The 12833-nt window shown below is 45.9% G+C and overlaps 1 protein-coding gene across 3 annotated transcripts in view; it reads right to left on the bottom strand.

Annotated features, from left to right (window-relative positions):
• The window catches only part of CFAP54 (cilia and flagella associated protein 54), a 526588-nt gene extending 522534 nt beyond the window's left edge, over positions 1 to 4054 (bottom strand). For all 3 annotated transcript variants that reach the window (XM_073651573.1, XM_073651574.1, XM_073651575.1), the window contains exons 1-3: positions 3833 to 4054; positions 1534 to 1639; positions 20 to 163 (exon numbers count right to left, since the gene is read on the bottom strand). In XM_073651573.1, the coding sequence (XP_073507674.1) occupies positions 20 to 163; positions 1534 to 1639; positions 3833 to 3987 (405 nt within the window). In that variant the 5' untranslated portion in view covers positions 3988 to 4054. The remainder of the gene's footprint in view (positions 1 to 19; positions 164 to 1533; positions 1640 to 3832) is intronic.
• Positions 4055 to 12833: the final 8779 nt, after the last annotated feature.

The raw sequence follows: 12833 nt of genomic DNA, 5'->3' as shown, positions 1-12833 counted from the left end.
ACCATGTCGTGTAACGTACCATCATACCGGCTTTTTCATCATCTGTTCCATTTGGAAAAAATGTAGATTTGAATTGTTCCACATCAGAAATCTCATCAATATCCAGTGAACAAAACTGTTCCAGGTACCTCCCATAGCACTGAAAGAGCGCCAGCTTGTACTCCTGCAAATGAATCAAGAGAAAATAGTGTGTCTTTTTATCAATCAGGGATATGTTACATGGAATTTTTAAAGGGAATCTATCACCAGGTTTTTGCCACCTCATATGAGAGCAGAATGATGAGGAGCAGAGCCCTGATTCCAGTGATGTGTCACTTACTTGGCTGCTTGCTGTAGTTTTGATAAAATCACTGTGTTATTACCAGGAAATTATCACTAGAGCACTAGTAAACCTGCTGCCATGTAGTTCTCCATATTCCTGAGCTCTGTATAACCCACTTCCACCACTGATTGCCAGCTTTCTGCCTATGCACAGTGTACACAGAAAGCCATCAATCAGTGGTGTGGGTGGAGTTATACAAAGCTCAGCATTCAGAGAACTGCTAGATCTGCAGCAGATAAAACACTGATTTTATCAAAACTGAAGCAAGCAGCCCAGTAAGTGATACATTGATGGAATCAGTATCTCTGCCCCTTAATCATGCTGTTCTCAGATGAAGTTGCAAAAACATGTTGACAGATTCCTTTAACTTAACTGTAACTGAAAAAGATAGTATGTCATCAAATTAATTATTATTATTATTATATGTATATTTGTTAATATTATGGGTTCTTTCCCCCTCTTACTGTTCTATGACAACTGGTACATGTTATGCGTATGCTGCAGTTTTGATAAAATCAGTGTTTTATCTGCTGCAGCTCTACCAGTTCTCTGAATGCCGAGCTCTGTATAACCAAGCCCACACCACTGGCTGGCAGCTTTCTGTGTACACTGTGCATAGGCAGAAAGCTGCCAATCAGTGGTGGGAGCGGGTTTATATTGAGCTCATGAATATTGAGGACTGCATGCCATCAGGTTTACTAGTCATCTAGTGATAATCTCCTGCTGATAAATCAGTGATGTTAGAAAAACTCCAGCAAGCAGCACAGTCAGTGACAAATCATTGGAATCAGGGTCTCCACCTCTACATTATGCTGCTCTCAGATTAGGTGACAAAAAATGATGGCAGATTCCCTTTAACTTAAAGTGGTATAAAAGGCTGCAAAAATCGATCAGTTCTGCTCCACGTTTCATTCTGCCCATATAAGTCTATCTTCCCATAGTTTCATCATCACAGAGTGCAGCATCTAACAGTACTGAATGGAGTGACTCATGGGCGTGATTCATCAATATGTCACGAATAGCATCCTGCCAGATGATTCATTCTCAGGGAAATACATACATCACATTGTGATCATTGCCTGCTACACTGAAGGATGTACGAGCTTTTCATATAAACGTCAGCCGGACGCTTGGTTAAAGCATTCACAGCAAACCATGAGGCAAAAGACTGCAAAATCTCACTGCTTCACCCATGAATAACCTTGACTTACTCTGATCTGAGCAAGGCTATCTCCGACCTTAAGAAGCTTTTCTTGGTAATACCACGCCGGCAGTCGAGGTTTATACTTGACCCATATATGAAACAAAGTGCTGGATCTGGAGAAACAACAGAAATATGTGCAACTGAAATCCTGCATTCATTAGATCAGGGAAAAGTCAAATAAAGTCACAGATATTTTCTACCGCCTGTAGATTATTAATGCACACAAATAGTAATAGCATTTTCTATATCAAAGGAGAGGTGCAATATTGGCAAGTAGAGATTGTGCACTACACCTGTGTGACTGGCGCCCTATACAACCCTTATCCGTGTGCATTTCTAATACTAGGCGACCACCTTGTCAATGCATTGGTAGGGGTGAGTGGTTGTTTCATTATTATTTGGCATTGGAGTTGCCTCCGCCTTTATCAAAGGGAGGGCTGCTGCATCGTGTAGTGCATTGGGGTTCTGGCCTGTGTTTTTTGCTTAATTTAGTTGCCTCCCCCTCTTTGATGCAGACTCCGGCGCTGAGCCTGCACCTTTTCAGGCACATGACTGCTGATCTGATTGAATAGGCAAGTCTCATCTGACACATGGAAGAAACAGCCCCTGAGAAACCACATTAGGGTCTGATATCCCTAATCAAGCATGTAAGGATCTGATGCCCCGGTCAACCGTATTAGAGCCTGATCACACCCCTTATTAACCACATTAGGATCTGAAGATCCTAATCAAGCACACTGAGGTCTGTTCACACCCCTTATCAAGCACATTAAGATCTGTTCACCCTCTGATCAACCACATTAGGGTCTGACACCCATGATCAACCACATTAGGGTCTGTTCGCACCCCTGATTAAGCACATTGTTACACACCTGTCCCGGGTCTGGGCTCTGCTCCCTTCACCCTGGTCCGCTAAACTTTCTTGTGCTCCATGTTGGGTTTTGCTAGTAGACCGGTGTGCTCCCAAGTGTTTATCTACCTAGGCCCAAATAAGGTGTGTGTCCTGGTATTAAGACTTTTAATTTTTCTGTGCATAACTCCCTGTCTGCGGTCTTCAGGACGTTTACTGGCTGCCTGCGGCTTCCAGGACCTCAGTTACCTCTCGGCCTGCGGCTTTCAGTACCTCTGCTACCTGTTCCCGGTTTTCCCGGACCTCTGCTACTTATCCACCTGTGACTTCCAAGATGTATCCTGTCTGCGGCTTCCTGTGTCTCTGCTACTTGTTTCCAGTCTTCAAGGACCTCTGCTACCTGTTCCCGGTCTTCCAGGAGCTCTGCCATGTGTCCGCCTGTGGCTTCCAGAACATTTCCTGTCCGCCTGCGCCAGGATCTATGCTACTTGATCCTGGTCTTTCAGGACCTCTGCTATGTGTCCGCCTATAGCTTCCAGGACGTCTCTGGTCTGCCTGCGGCTTCCAGTACCACTGCTACCTGTCTGCGGTCTCCAGGACATCCCTTGTCTGCCTCCGGCTTCCAGTATCACTGCTACTTGTTTCGAGTATTCTAGGATCTCTGCTACCTGTTCTTGTTCTTCCAGGAACTCTGCTACCTGTTCTTGTTGTTCCAGGACCTCTGATACCTGTTCTTGGGTCTTCCAGGACCTCTGCTACCTGTTCTTGGTCTTCCAGGACCTCTGCTACCTGTTCTTGGTCTTCCACGACCTCTGCTACCTGTTCTTGGGTCTTCCGGGACCTCTGCTACCTGTTCTTGTTCTTCCAGGACCTCTGCTACCTGTTCTTGGTCTTCCAGGACCTCTGCTACCTGTTCTTGTTCTTCCAGGACCTCTGCTACCTGTTCTTGGTCTTCCAGGACCTCTGCTACCTGTTCTTGGTCCTCCTGGACATCTGCTACAAGTCCCCCTGTGGCTTTCAGGACGTTTTCTATCCGCCTGCGGCTTCAAGTACCGCTGCTACCTGTCTCTGGCGTGCCTCACCTGCCTGCTGCAGCAACACCCATGGCCCATGTGCCCACCCAGATCTTGATCTTAGGCTTCGGAGATCCACCTCACCCAGTGAGCCTAACACACATTATGGTCTGACCTCTCCTCCGCTCAATCACTTAGGGTCTGATGCCCCTTGATCATGTGTCCTATTCTATTCATGTAAGAATGTGTTGTTCAACATGTGGTTTTCCAGCTGTAGTGAAACTACCACTCAGGACATGTTGGGAGTTGTAGTTACTCCACCTCTGAGGACCCCTGCACTAGAGCAATCTGATGCCACACACTGAGCAGCCAGCTTTGCCATCGCAGTGCACATCACACCTCTATGTCACACAGTAATGTTCAGCCAGTATTGCTCGTGTTACCCCCTCCTGTGGTCCTGCTGTTGGGCCTCTCCGGGTGGAGCTCGCTGCAGTTTTCTCATAAATCCCAGAAACTCCTTGATTTCATTGTCGAAGGTTGCAATCACTGGGTTCTTGCTGTCTATGGCCCCGTAGAAGGCGGCCGGCAGCGGCTCCATGCTGCAGCTCTGCTCTGCTATGGCAGGACTAGGTATACAGGAGATGCTGCTAGGAGACCGTCTCCATAGCAACGACGCACTGAGCTGCCTTCACAACGAGCGCTGCGTGGGGACGCAGAGAGCGCATGACGTCACGCGTTCTACAAGTGTTGGTGAGGGTGCAGAAGTGTTGGTGAGGGTGGAGCAGCGGTGTGCTGTGTGACTGCACAGGGAGGTAGAGGACCCCAGCGTCCCCGGTGCTCCCCAGCAAGACGGCTGCGCTCTCGGGCATCACTGCTGTACTCCATGTTTACTTCCGATAAGCTGCAGAACCATGTGTATTAGGAAACATTTAGCTGTAGCCCCTTAGAGGGGACCCGCCTGGACGATACATCTACCTCCACAACCATTTATATGTCTGTGTAGCCCTTTAAAAAAGCAGCAGGTTGATCTCCATATGACCCCAAAGCCATGCTGCAGCAGGGAGAAATCTTTTTTGTATTTTCTGCTTATATGTGTGTGGAAGTGTATTGGTGCCTGTCCAGGGCCGGGACGATAGGGCCTCCATCTTGCCTCCATGAGGAGTCCGCAGTTTGGAAAGAAAAATGACAGTGTAGTGCCTGCGGCCACTTGGCACCTTCCTCCAGCCGCAGGCATTCAGCACAGTTGACAGCCGGGGCGCAGGCACACAGGGGAGTCACTAATACCGCCTGCGCCCTAATCAAATTCCTTCCCTGCCCTCAATGTTTAAGACACAAATACAATTGCTGTGAGCTCCAGGATGGGAGCGCTAAATAGCTCTCTACTCCGGCAAGACGCAGGCTACTCCGGCAAGACGCAGGCTACTCCCGGTCTGCACCCAGTCGGAGGATGGCGCCACGCAGGGGATATCAGTGCGTCGCGTGTTCCAGCCCCCTGCTATACCAGATGGAAGTAGGAGAGGGCGGATGGGGAACCTGGATTAGGTGAGCATAAGCTTATATTTTAATTTTTCTTATGATTTGGCCACTAATTGGAGAGCTGTGGGGGACATTGTAATGTATAGAGGGCTGTGAGGGACATTATACTAGGGTCTATGCTGACCGTACTGTGTTGGAGGCTGTTGAGGACCTTATATTGGGGGCTGTGGTGACCATACTGTATGTGGGGCACCTTATACTGTATATGGGGCTGTGGGGCACCTTATACTATATATTGGAGGTTGTGCTGGATATCATTCATTGTGGGGGATATTATACTGTATGGGGGCTGTGGTGGAAATCATACTTTGGGGGACATGCTGTATGGGGCTGTGGTGGAAATCATTCTGTATATTGGGGGCTGTGATGGATATCATACTTTGTGGGGGCCTGTATATTATAAGGGGGACCATCATACTGTATGGGGCTGTGGTGGAAATCTTCCTGTATATTGGGGCTGTGGTAGACATCATACTCTATGGGGGGCTATGATCGATATTACACTGAATATGGGGGGGCTGTTGTGGATATCGTACTGTATAGGCGGCTTTAGTGACCATCATACTGTGTATTGGGGACAATGTGAACAGGGGGAACAGATTGGAGAGGGCAATGTGGTAGGCATAGTGTAAATAGGGTGTCCAGAATTGATATGCAGAGGGGGCAGCGTGAAATGTGGGCACAGTATGAAGAGAGGTTAGCATGGCAAGGGGACTGTGGAGATATAGAGAGTGTAAGGGAAAGCATTGTAGAGGGGGCAGCCATGGTATAGGCTATGGTTCATAAGGTGGACGGTGTGGTGGTTATAGCTGATAATGGCAGTGTGGTTGTTAAAACTCATTAAGGTGGACAGTGTGACTTTTGTAGTTCATAAAGGCAGATAGTGTGGAGGTTATATACCATAGGCTTATTTAGGGCATAGTATGAACAGATATTTTTATACAAAGGGCATTTTAATAACACCCTTATTTTTAAGGGCTCCGTGTCGGGATGTGTTCCAGAGGATTGAAGAATAGATGAGCTGTGGCTGTAAAAAGTGGTTATAGGAAGGTTCGCCCCCCTGTACATTTCGCCCCTATCATTTGGCCCCCAGGAAGATTCGCCCCCGCACGTTTCGGCCCCGGAATGGGGCGAACTGGGTGCGAAATGTGCGGGGGCAAAACATCCTGGGGGCCAAATGCTGGGGACGAAATGTGCAGGGGCAAAAAGTACCCGGGGGCGAATTGCTGTCGGCGAAACATCCAATGCCCGTAAAAAGTCATCATGGCATATGGACAATATAGGGACGAAAAGAAACAGAACAACTCCAATCAGAGAAGATGTCACCCATAAGGTACCTGGATGTAAATGTTTATTTTTTATACTGTGGTTCCTGTATGGTGTACAGTCTAATGATGGCTGTTAACAACTTCCAGTATCTCCTTACTATTTTTAAGGACATACTGTGAGTTGTAAGTTTATGCAATACAAATGCATATGGGACTGATTTGACATTACAATTGACTGCTGTACTAAGCTTAATTCTTATATTCACGTGCTGCTGGTGGTTCTGATGATGTATTGATAGTGTTCTTGTATTGATTGTGGTTTTGTTGATGCATTCATCTGATAGTGGTTCTTGTAACGTATTCATGTACTGATGGTGGTTCTAGTGACCTATTTGTTTAGTGATGTTAGTTCTGGTGTCGTATTCATGTGCTATTGATGGCTCTGCTATTTACACACGTGGTCAAAATTGTTGGTACCCCTCGTTTAATGAAAGAAAAGCCCACAATGGTCACAGAAATAACTTGAATCTGACAAAAGTAATAATAAATTAAAAATCTTTGAAAATTAACAAATGAAAGTCAGACATTGCTTTTCAGCCCTGCTTCCACAGAATTTTACAAAAAATTAAACTGATGAAATAGGCCTGGACAGAAATGATGGTACTCTTCTTAACTTAATATTTTGTTGAACAACCTTTGAGGCAATCACTGCAATAAAAGGATTCCTATAACTGTCAATGTGACTTCTGCTCCTCTCGACAGATATTTTGGCCCACTCCTCAAGAACGAACTGCTCCAGTTGTCTCGTGTTTGAAGGTTGGCTTTTCCAGACGGCATGTTTCAGCTCTTTCCAAAGATGCTCAATAGGATTTAGATCAGGGCTCATAGAAGACCACTTCAGAATAGTCCAATGATTTCCTCTTAGCCATTCTTGGGTGTTTTTAGCTGTGTGTTTTGGGTCATTATCCTGTTACAAGACCCATGACCTGCGACTGAGACCAAGCTTCCTGACACTGGGCAGCACATTTCTCTCTAGCATCCCTTGATAGTCTTGAGATTTCATTGTACCCTGCACAGATTCAAGACACCCTGTGCAGTAGAGCAGCCCCAGAACATAACAGATCCTCCTCCGTGTTTCACAGTAGGTACAGTGTTCTTTTCTTGATATGCTTCATTTTTCCGTCTGTGAACATAGAGCTGATGTGTCTTGCCAAAAACTTCCATTTTTGTCTCATCTGTCCATAGGACATTCTCCCAGGAGCTTTGTGCCTTGTCAACATGTAGTTTGGCAAATTCCAGTCAGGCTTTTTTATGTTTTTTTTTTAACAATGGTGTTCTCCTTGGTCGTCTCCCATGAAGTTCACTTTGGATCAAACAACGACGGATAGTGCGATCTGGCACTGATGTTCCTGTTCTGTGGAAGCAAGGTTGAAAAGCAATGTCTGACTTTTATTTGTTCATTTTCATAGATTTTTAATTTATTACTTTTGTCAGATTCAAGTTATTTCTGTGAATATTGTGGGTTTTTCTTTTGTTAGACGAGGGGTACCAACAATTTTGACCACGTGTGTATGTACTGGTGATGATTTTGGTTGCAAATTCATGTACTGATGATGGTTCTGGTGATGAGTACATCACCAGAACCATAATGACTACAGGAACACATAACCAGACCCATCAGTAGTATATGAATACAGTACCAGAACAACCATCATTACATGAATATGCCACCAGAACCACCAACATTATGAGAATACAGCACCATAACCACCATTAGTACATGAATGTTCTTATGCATGGACAAGATCAGTTTCTAGCTAGGGCTTGATCACTTACTGGGCTTCTTGGTACAGTTTTGATACAAATTCTATACCAGTATCTCAGGGATGGGCTCTATCTAACCTTGCCAACACCATTGACTGACATCTTTATGCCAACACTGTGCATAGAAAGAAAGCTGCCCATCAGTGTTAGGTTGTGGGGCTACCTAAGCTCATGAATATCAGAGACTTCATAACAGAAGGTTGTTATTCATAGTATTTTATGAAAACTACAGCAAGAAACTCTGTAAGTGACACATCTTTCACATTTCAAGTGAATTTTCAGCGTAAGCTTCATGTGTGATTATGAGTTTTTCTTAACTCGGGTGTAGAGTATTTATTCAATGAAGATTTGTTCAGCCAACAGCTTTCCTCCCAACCCACACCCATACATGTGCTCATCTGTCTCAGCCAAGCATGCATGTGTACTGTATAGAGAAAGGAGAGTAACATTCTGCCTGACTCTGGCAGTGGCTTATTTCTAAAGTATTTATATTCAAAATCTTTAATACTTCTCTTCCTGACATCCTCTGCCAGGGTAAAATTGGGAGTCACCTACACAGTAAGTGGTTGGCCAATTCAACTAAATTAGCACAACAACTTTGATGTGTATAGGGGCCTTTACTCGAGTCTTCAACAGCAGCTTTTCAGAGTCTTTGTAACTTTGCAGCTTACTTTGTCTCTGAAGAAGGTTTCTATCAGTAAATAGAGAGAAGACTGGGGGAGGAAAGTGACTCATTAGTGGAGAAAAGAGATATTTCTGTAATACAGACCTGGGCAAACTGCGGCACTCGGGCCACATCCAGCCCTCTGGCTGTTCCAGTCCGGCTTCAGACAGCCAAAGGACTGAAACAGTGGTCCACGGGCCGCACCATGCCCAACCCCACCTGCTGTACATCCGCCGCCGCTGTCACCACTCTTTGCATTTTCAAGATGCAGACAGCGGTAAATACTTTGGTGGACGACAGGGCCACCGGCTCCATCTTCCACTAATCGTGTGAGACAGCAGACTCGATGACACCAGTTCATCGCGCTGCTGCGATTCCATGCATCGGAGCAGAGCACCGGGGGAACGATGTGAATATGTGGTGTCTTTTTTCATGTGTATGGGATATTTGTATGTATATGGGAGGCTATGTGGGGGCTCACGCTTATAAATAAAGATTATTATAACAATCTATATACAGTATAGGGGATGTCGGCATACTTAATTCTGCTCAATATTAAGTGATACAATTAACATATTAATTATAATTATTAATATTGAGCAGAATTAATTTAAGTCTGTTACTTCAGCCCTCCACAACAGTCACGGTCGCTCATGTGGCCCCTCGGGAAAATTAAGTGCCCACCCCTGCCATAATAGACTATATTGCAAATTTTCTTGTTTGCTTACACTATTGATTTACGCAAAATTTGTATGACGGTGCCAATGACTAAAAAGAAAAGATCACGTCAAACCGATTTTAAGTTACAAAGTATGAAAGGTGGTAAGAAAAAAACATGAAGTTAGAAAAGAACAGGTAGGTGATAAGAGAGGAGGAGATCTTGGTAAAAAAAACAAACTTTGAATAGGGACTATTGAATGAATGTTTATACCAGTTCTCTGACTCCCAAATACCATAAAAGCATGGTGGGAAGGGTTAATGATCGTAACACCTTACACACTGCATTAGGGTATGCCTGCCCTTGGTGCCTCTGCTAGTCCACAGCCGAGTCTGTCTGCCTTAGCTGTATATCTATAGGGCCAGATGTGCTCACTTTCATCCAGCTGTCTACTACTTGGAGCCATTCCACCAACCATCCAAATCAAATCAAATGGGCTTTATTGGCAGGACTAAGTACATGTTAGCTTTGCAAAAGCAAGTGGTAAAATACTAGGGGGATGGGGATAGGGACACATCCGGGTCCATGACATATCAGGCTCTTCTTAGTCTGTGGCAGGCACTGACATATTGCACTGCTATGGCCGCTGCACTTTCCTCTTCCCCCAGTATTATAGGCAGTTTCTCTTCCTCCTCCATGGAGGAGAAGTCTGAGAGGAGATCAGACAGTCTCATGAAGTGAGTGTCTCACTGCAGAGTATTTGGGGCACCTCAGCAAGAAGTGGGCCTCATCCTCCATGGCCTTCTGGGGACACTGCTGGCAAAGTCTGTGCTCTCGGGGCATGTAGTCCTGTCGGTGCCGCCTGTATTGGATGAGTATGCTGTGAGCGCTCAGTCTGTACCGGTACAGGATCTGTCACTCTGGGGTTTGCCAGTTTGTATTCTCTCTGTAGGTTCTTGTATATCCTGTAATTTGGTAATGTCGTTCCTCCAGACGCTGAGATATTCCTCTTTGCCTTTGTGTACCATCTTCCGGATTTCTCCTTTTGTCAGGCCATGCAGGTTGGTGGCTTGGTCAGGCTGATTTTGGGTGAATTGTGTTGGGGGGCTTCATTCTAAAGCTTCCTGGTCTAGCAAGGCTTTGTGATGGTAAGAGCTAGGACTACGGCTGTGTGTCCACTATGCTTTTTTTAAGCGTTTCCGCAGCGGCAATTCCGCTGCAGAAACGCTTGGTAGAAGGTCTGCCATGTTCCCCAATGATGATCCGCATGTGCTGTGCACATGCTGCGGAAATTTCCTCTGCGGATTATCAGTGCGGAAAAATACACAGCACTACCAATTATTTTGCGGAAGCGCTGCGTTTTCGCCGCCATTGACTGACTTGCATTGGAACGCATGGAATCCGCATCACTGCAGCTGTACATGCGGGATCCATGCGTTTCAATGTGCGGATGGTACCCGGGTCTGGAGAAGAGGAGACTCTTTTCCGGACCCGGGTACCATAGAACCTGTAAAAAAAAAAAAAAAAAAAAGGATAATAACATAAAAAATAAATATTATACTTACCTTCTGATGGCCCCTGGTGTCCTTGTCTTGGCGGCAGCTCGCGGTAGACTAAAGGACCTGCGCTGACGTCATTTAGTCATGTGACGGGTCACGCGACTGCTGCCGTCGGCAGGTCCTTAAATCTACCGCGAGCTGCCGGCAAGCCAAGACAAGGACTCCGGGGGCCATCAGAAGGTAAGTATATATTTATTTTTTACCATTCTTTCAGTCACACTATATAAATCCATGCTGTTTGCATGGATTTATATAGTGTGATCAAGTTGTTAAGCACTTTCCAAGTGATGCTTGGAAAAGCACTTGTCAACCCGAATGCGGAAATGCATGTGAAGAACGCGTCACTTCCGCTTGTCTCTGGCAGGAAAAACGCATGTACAATCCGCATACGTTTTTTCTGCCAGGGAAATGCAGAAATGCTCAGGAAAAAATCCGGAGCATTTCTGCATCGTGGGCACATAGCCTACTACTTTGTAGATGAGCCTTGAATGATAGCGCCTTCTTATGGAATGCATGGTGTAGCAGAAATCTGCCCAGCTCTGCTCAACAGGCGCTGTTTGATGTGCTCCGATGGACTTGGAGGAGGTGTTTGCAGAACTCTAGGTGGAATATTTCTGTTGGTCCAGCGTCCCACTTTGACCAGTTTGGGTATGAGACTTGACCCCAGACTTCGCTGCTGTACAGAAGGATTGGGGCACTGATGGTATTAAAGATTTTTAGCCAGACTGTTACAGGTTCCTTGTGATAGTACAGACATCTTCTGATTGGCAGAGTTCTAGGCCCAGGTATGTGTACTTGTTGGTTTCCATAAGTGGACAGCTGTCTATTATGAAGGGGCTTGTGCCAAGTACAACATTGACCACCTATCTACTGGATAAGTAGCAAATGTATGATCACTGGGGGTTCAACCAATGTGACTCCCCATGCATCACAAGAACAGGGCTCCTTTTGATCGGAATGTGGTCACGTGTACTACTACTCCTCTCATTGGCTGTGGAACTAATGGTGATAGCCAATCTGATTGTACCTGTTTATGGTGTGGAAGGGAGATGGCACTGTCTGCTGAACATTTGTGTACAATGTAGACATCAGCTAATGATGTGGTCAGGGCTGGCGTTAGTGGGTTCAAACTGGGCAATTGACCAGGACCCCCATCCTCAAAGGGGGCCCCTTGCTACTGCAGCTCCCTTTTAAAGTGTTCAGAGGATGTACAGCATTACTTATAGTATATAACGGTGTATATCCTCTGTATTCCGTGGCCGAAGCATCTGTCTCTCAAAGCAGTGTCGGATCAGAAGTTGAGAGGGAGGGGCTCACAGCACTGTGCAGAAAAGAAGCTTCCTACAGTCCTGTCAGCTGTGTCTTCTCCTCATCATTATGTCCTGGGATCAGCAAAAGTGAAGCTGGACCTGGTGTCACGGGTGTGTCAGAAGTGACAGACAGTAACCCTGCAGTTGGTTGCAGGAGATCTCTTCGTTTGGCAGTACAGACAACTTCTTAGAAGCTGTCCCTCTAGGACCCAGCGGCTACCTTCCTCTGGCTAATTAACACCCTGGCCTGGGTGTATAAATACCTGCTGTCTGCTAGAGGGAGGTGCCGGCGATACTCACATTTACCCCTTGTGAAGGCTCAGAGCAAGTGCATTACTTCTTCCTCTCTGGAGCTGTGAGGACGAGTGTTTTCTCTCTGTTCTCGACTGGAGGTGCAGCTGTCCTTCTCCTCTGCTTTCCACCCTCAGTCAATTGGACAGACCGAGCGTGTCAATCAGAATTTGGAGACCTACCTCAGGTGTTTCATTTCCAAAAATCAGGAGGATTGGTCATCCTTCTTACCGCTAGCAGAATTTGCCCATTAATAATCATCGACAAGAATCCACTGGCAGGTCAACGTTCTTTGGTGCATACGGTTACCATCCACAGTTTGGTACCTTTAGTG

The sequence above is a fragment of the Phyllobates terribilis genome, unplaced genomic scaffold (genome assembly GCF_046119375.1).
Source record: "Phyllobates terribilis strain yellow unplaced genomic scaffold, ASM4611937v1 Scaffold_11__3_contigs__length_659146591, whole genome shotgun sequence".
Taxonomy (NCBI): Eukaryota; Metazoa; Chordata; class Amphibia; order Anura; family Dendrobatidae; genus Phyllobates; species Phyllobates terribilis.
This window is presented reverse-complemented; position numbering and strand designations above follow the sequence as displayed.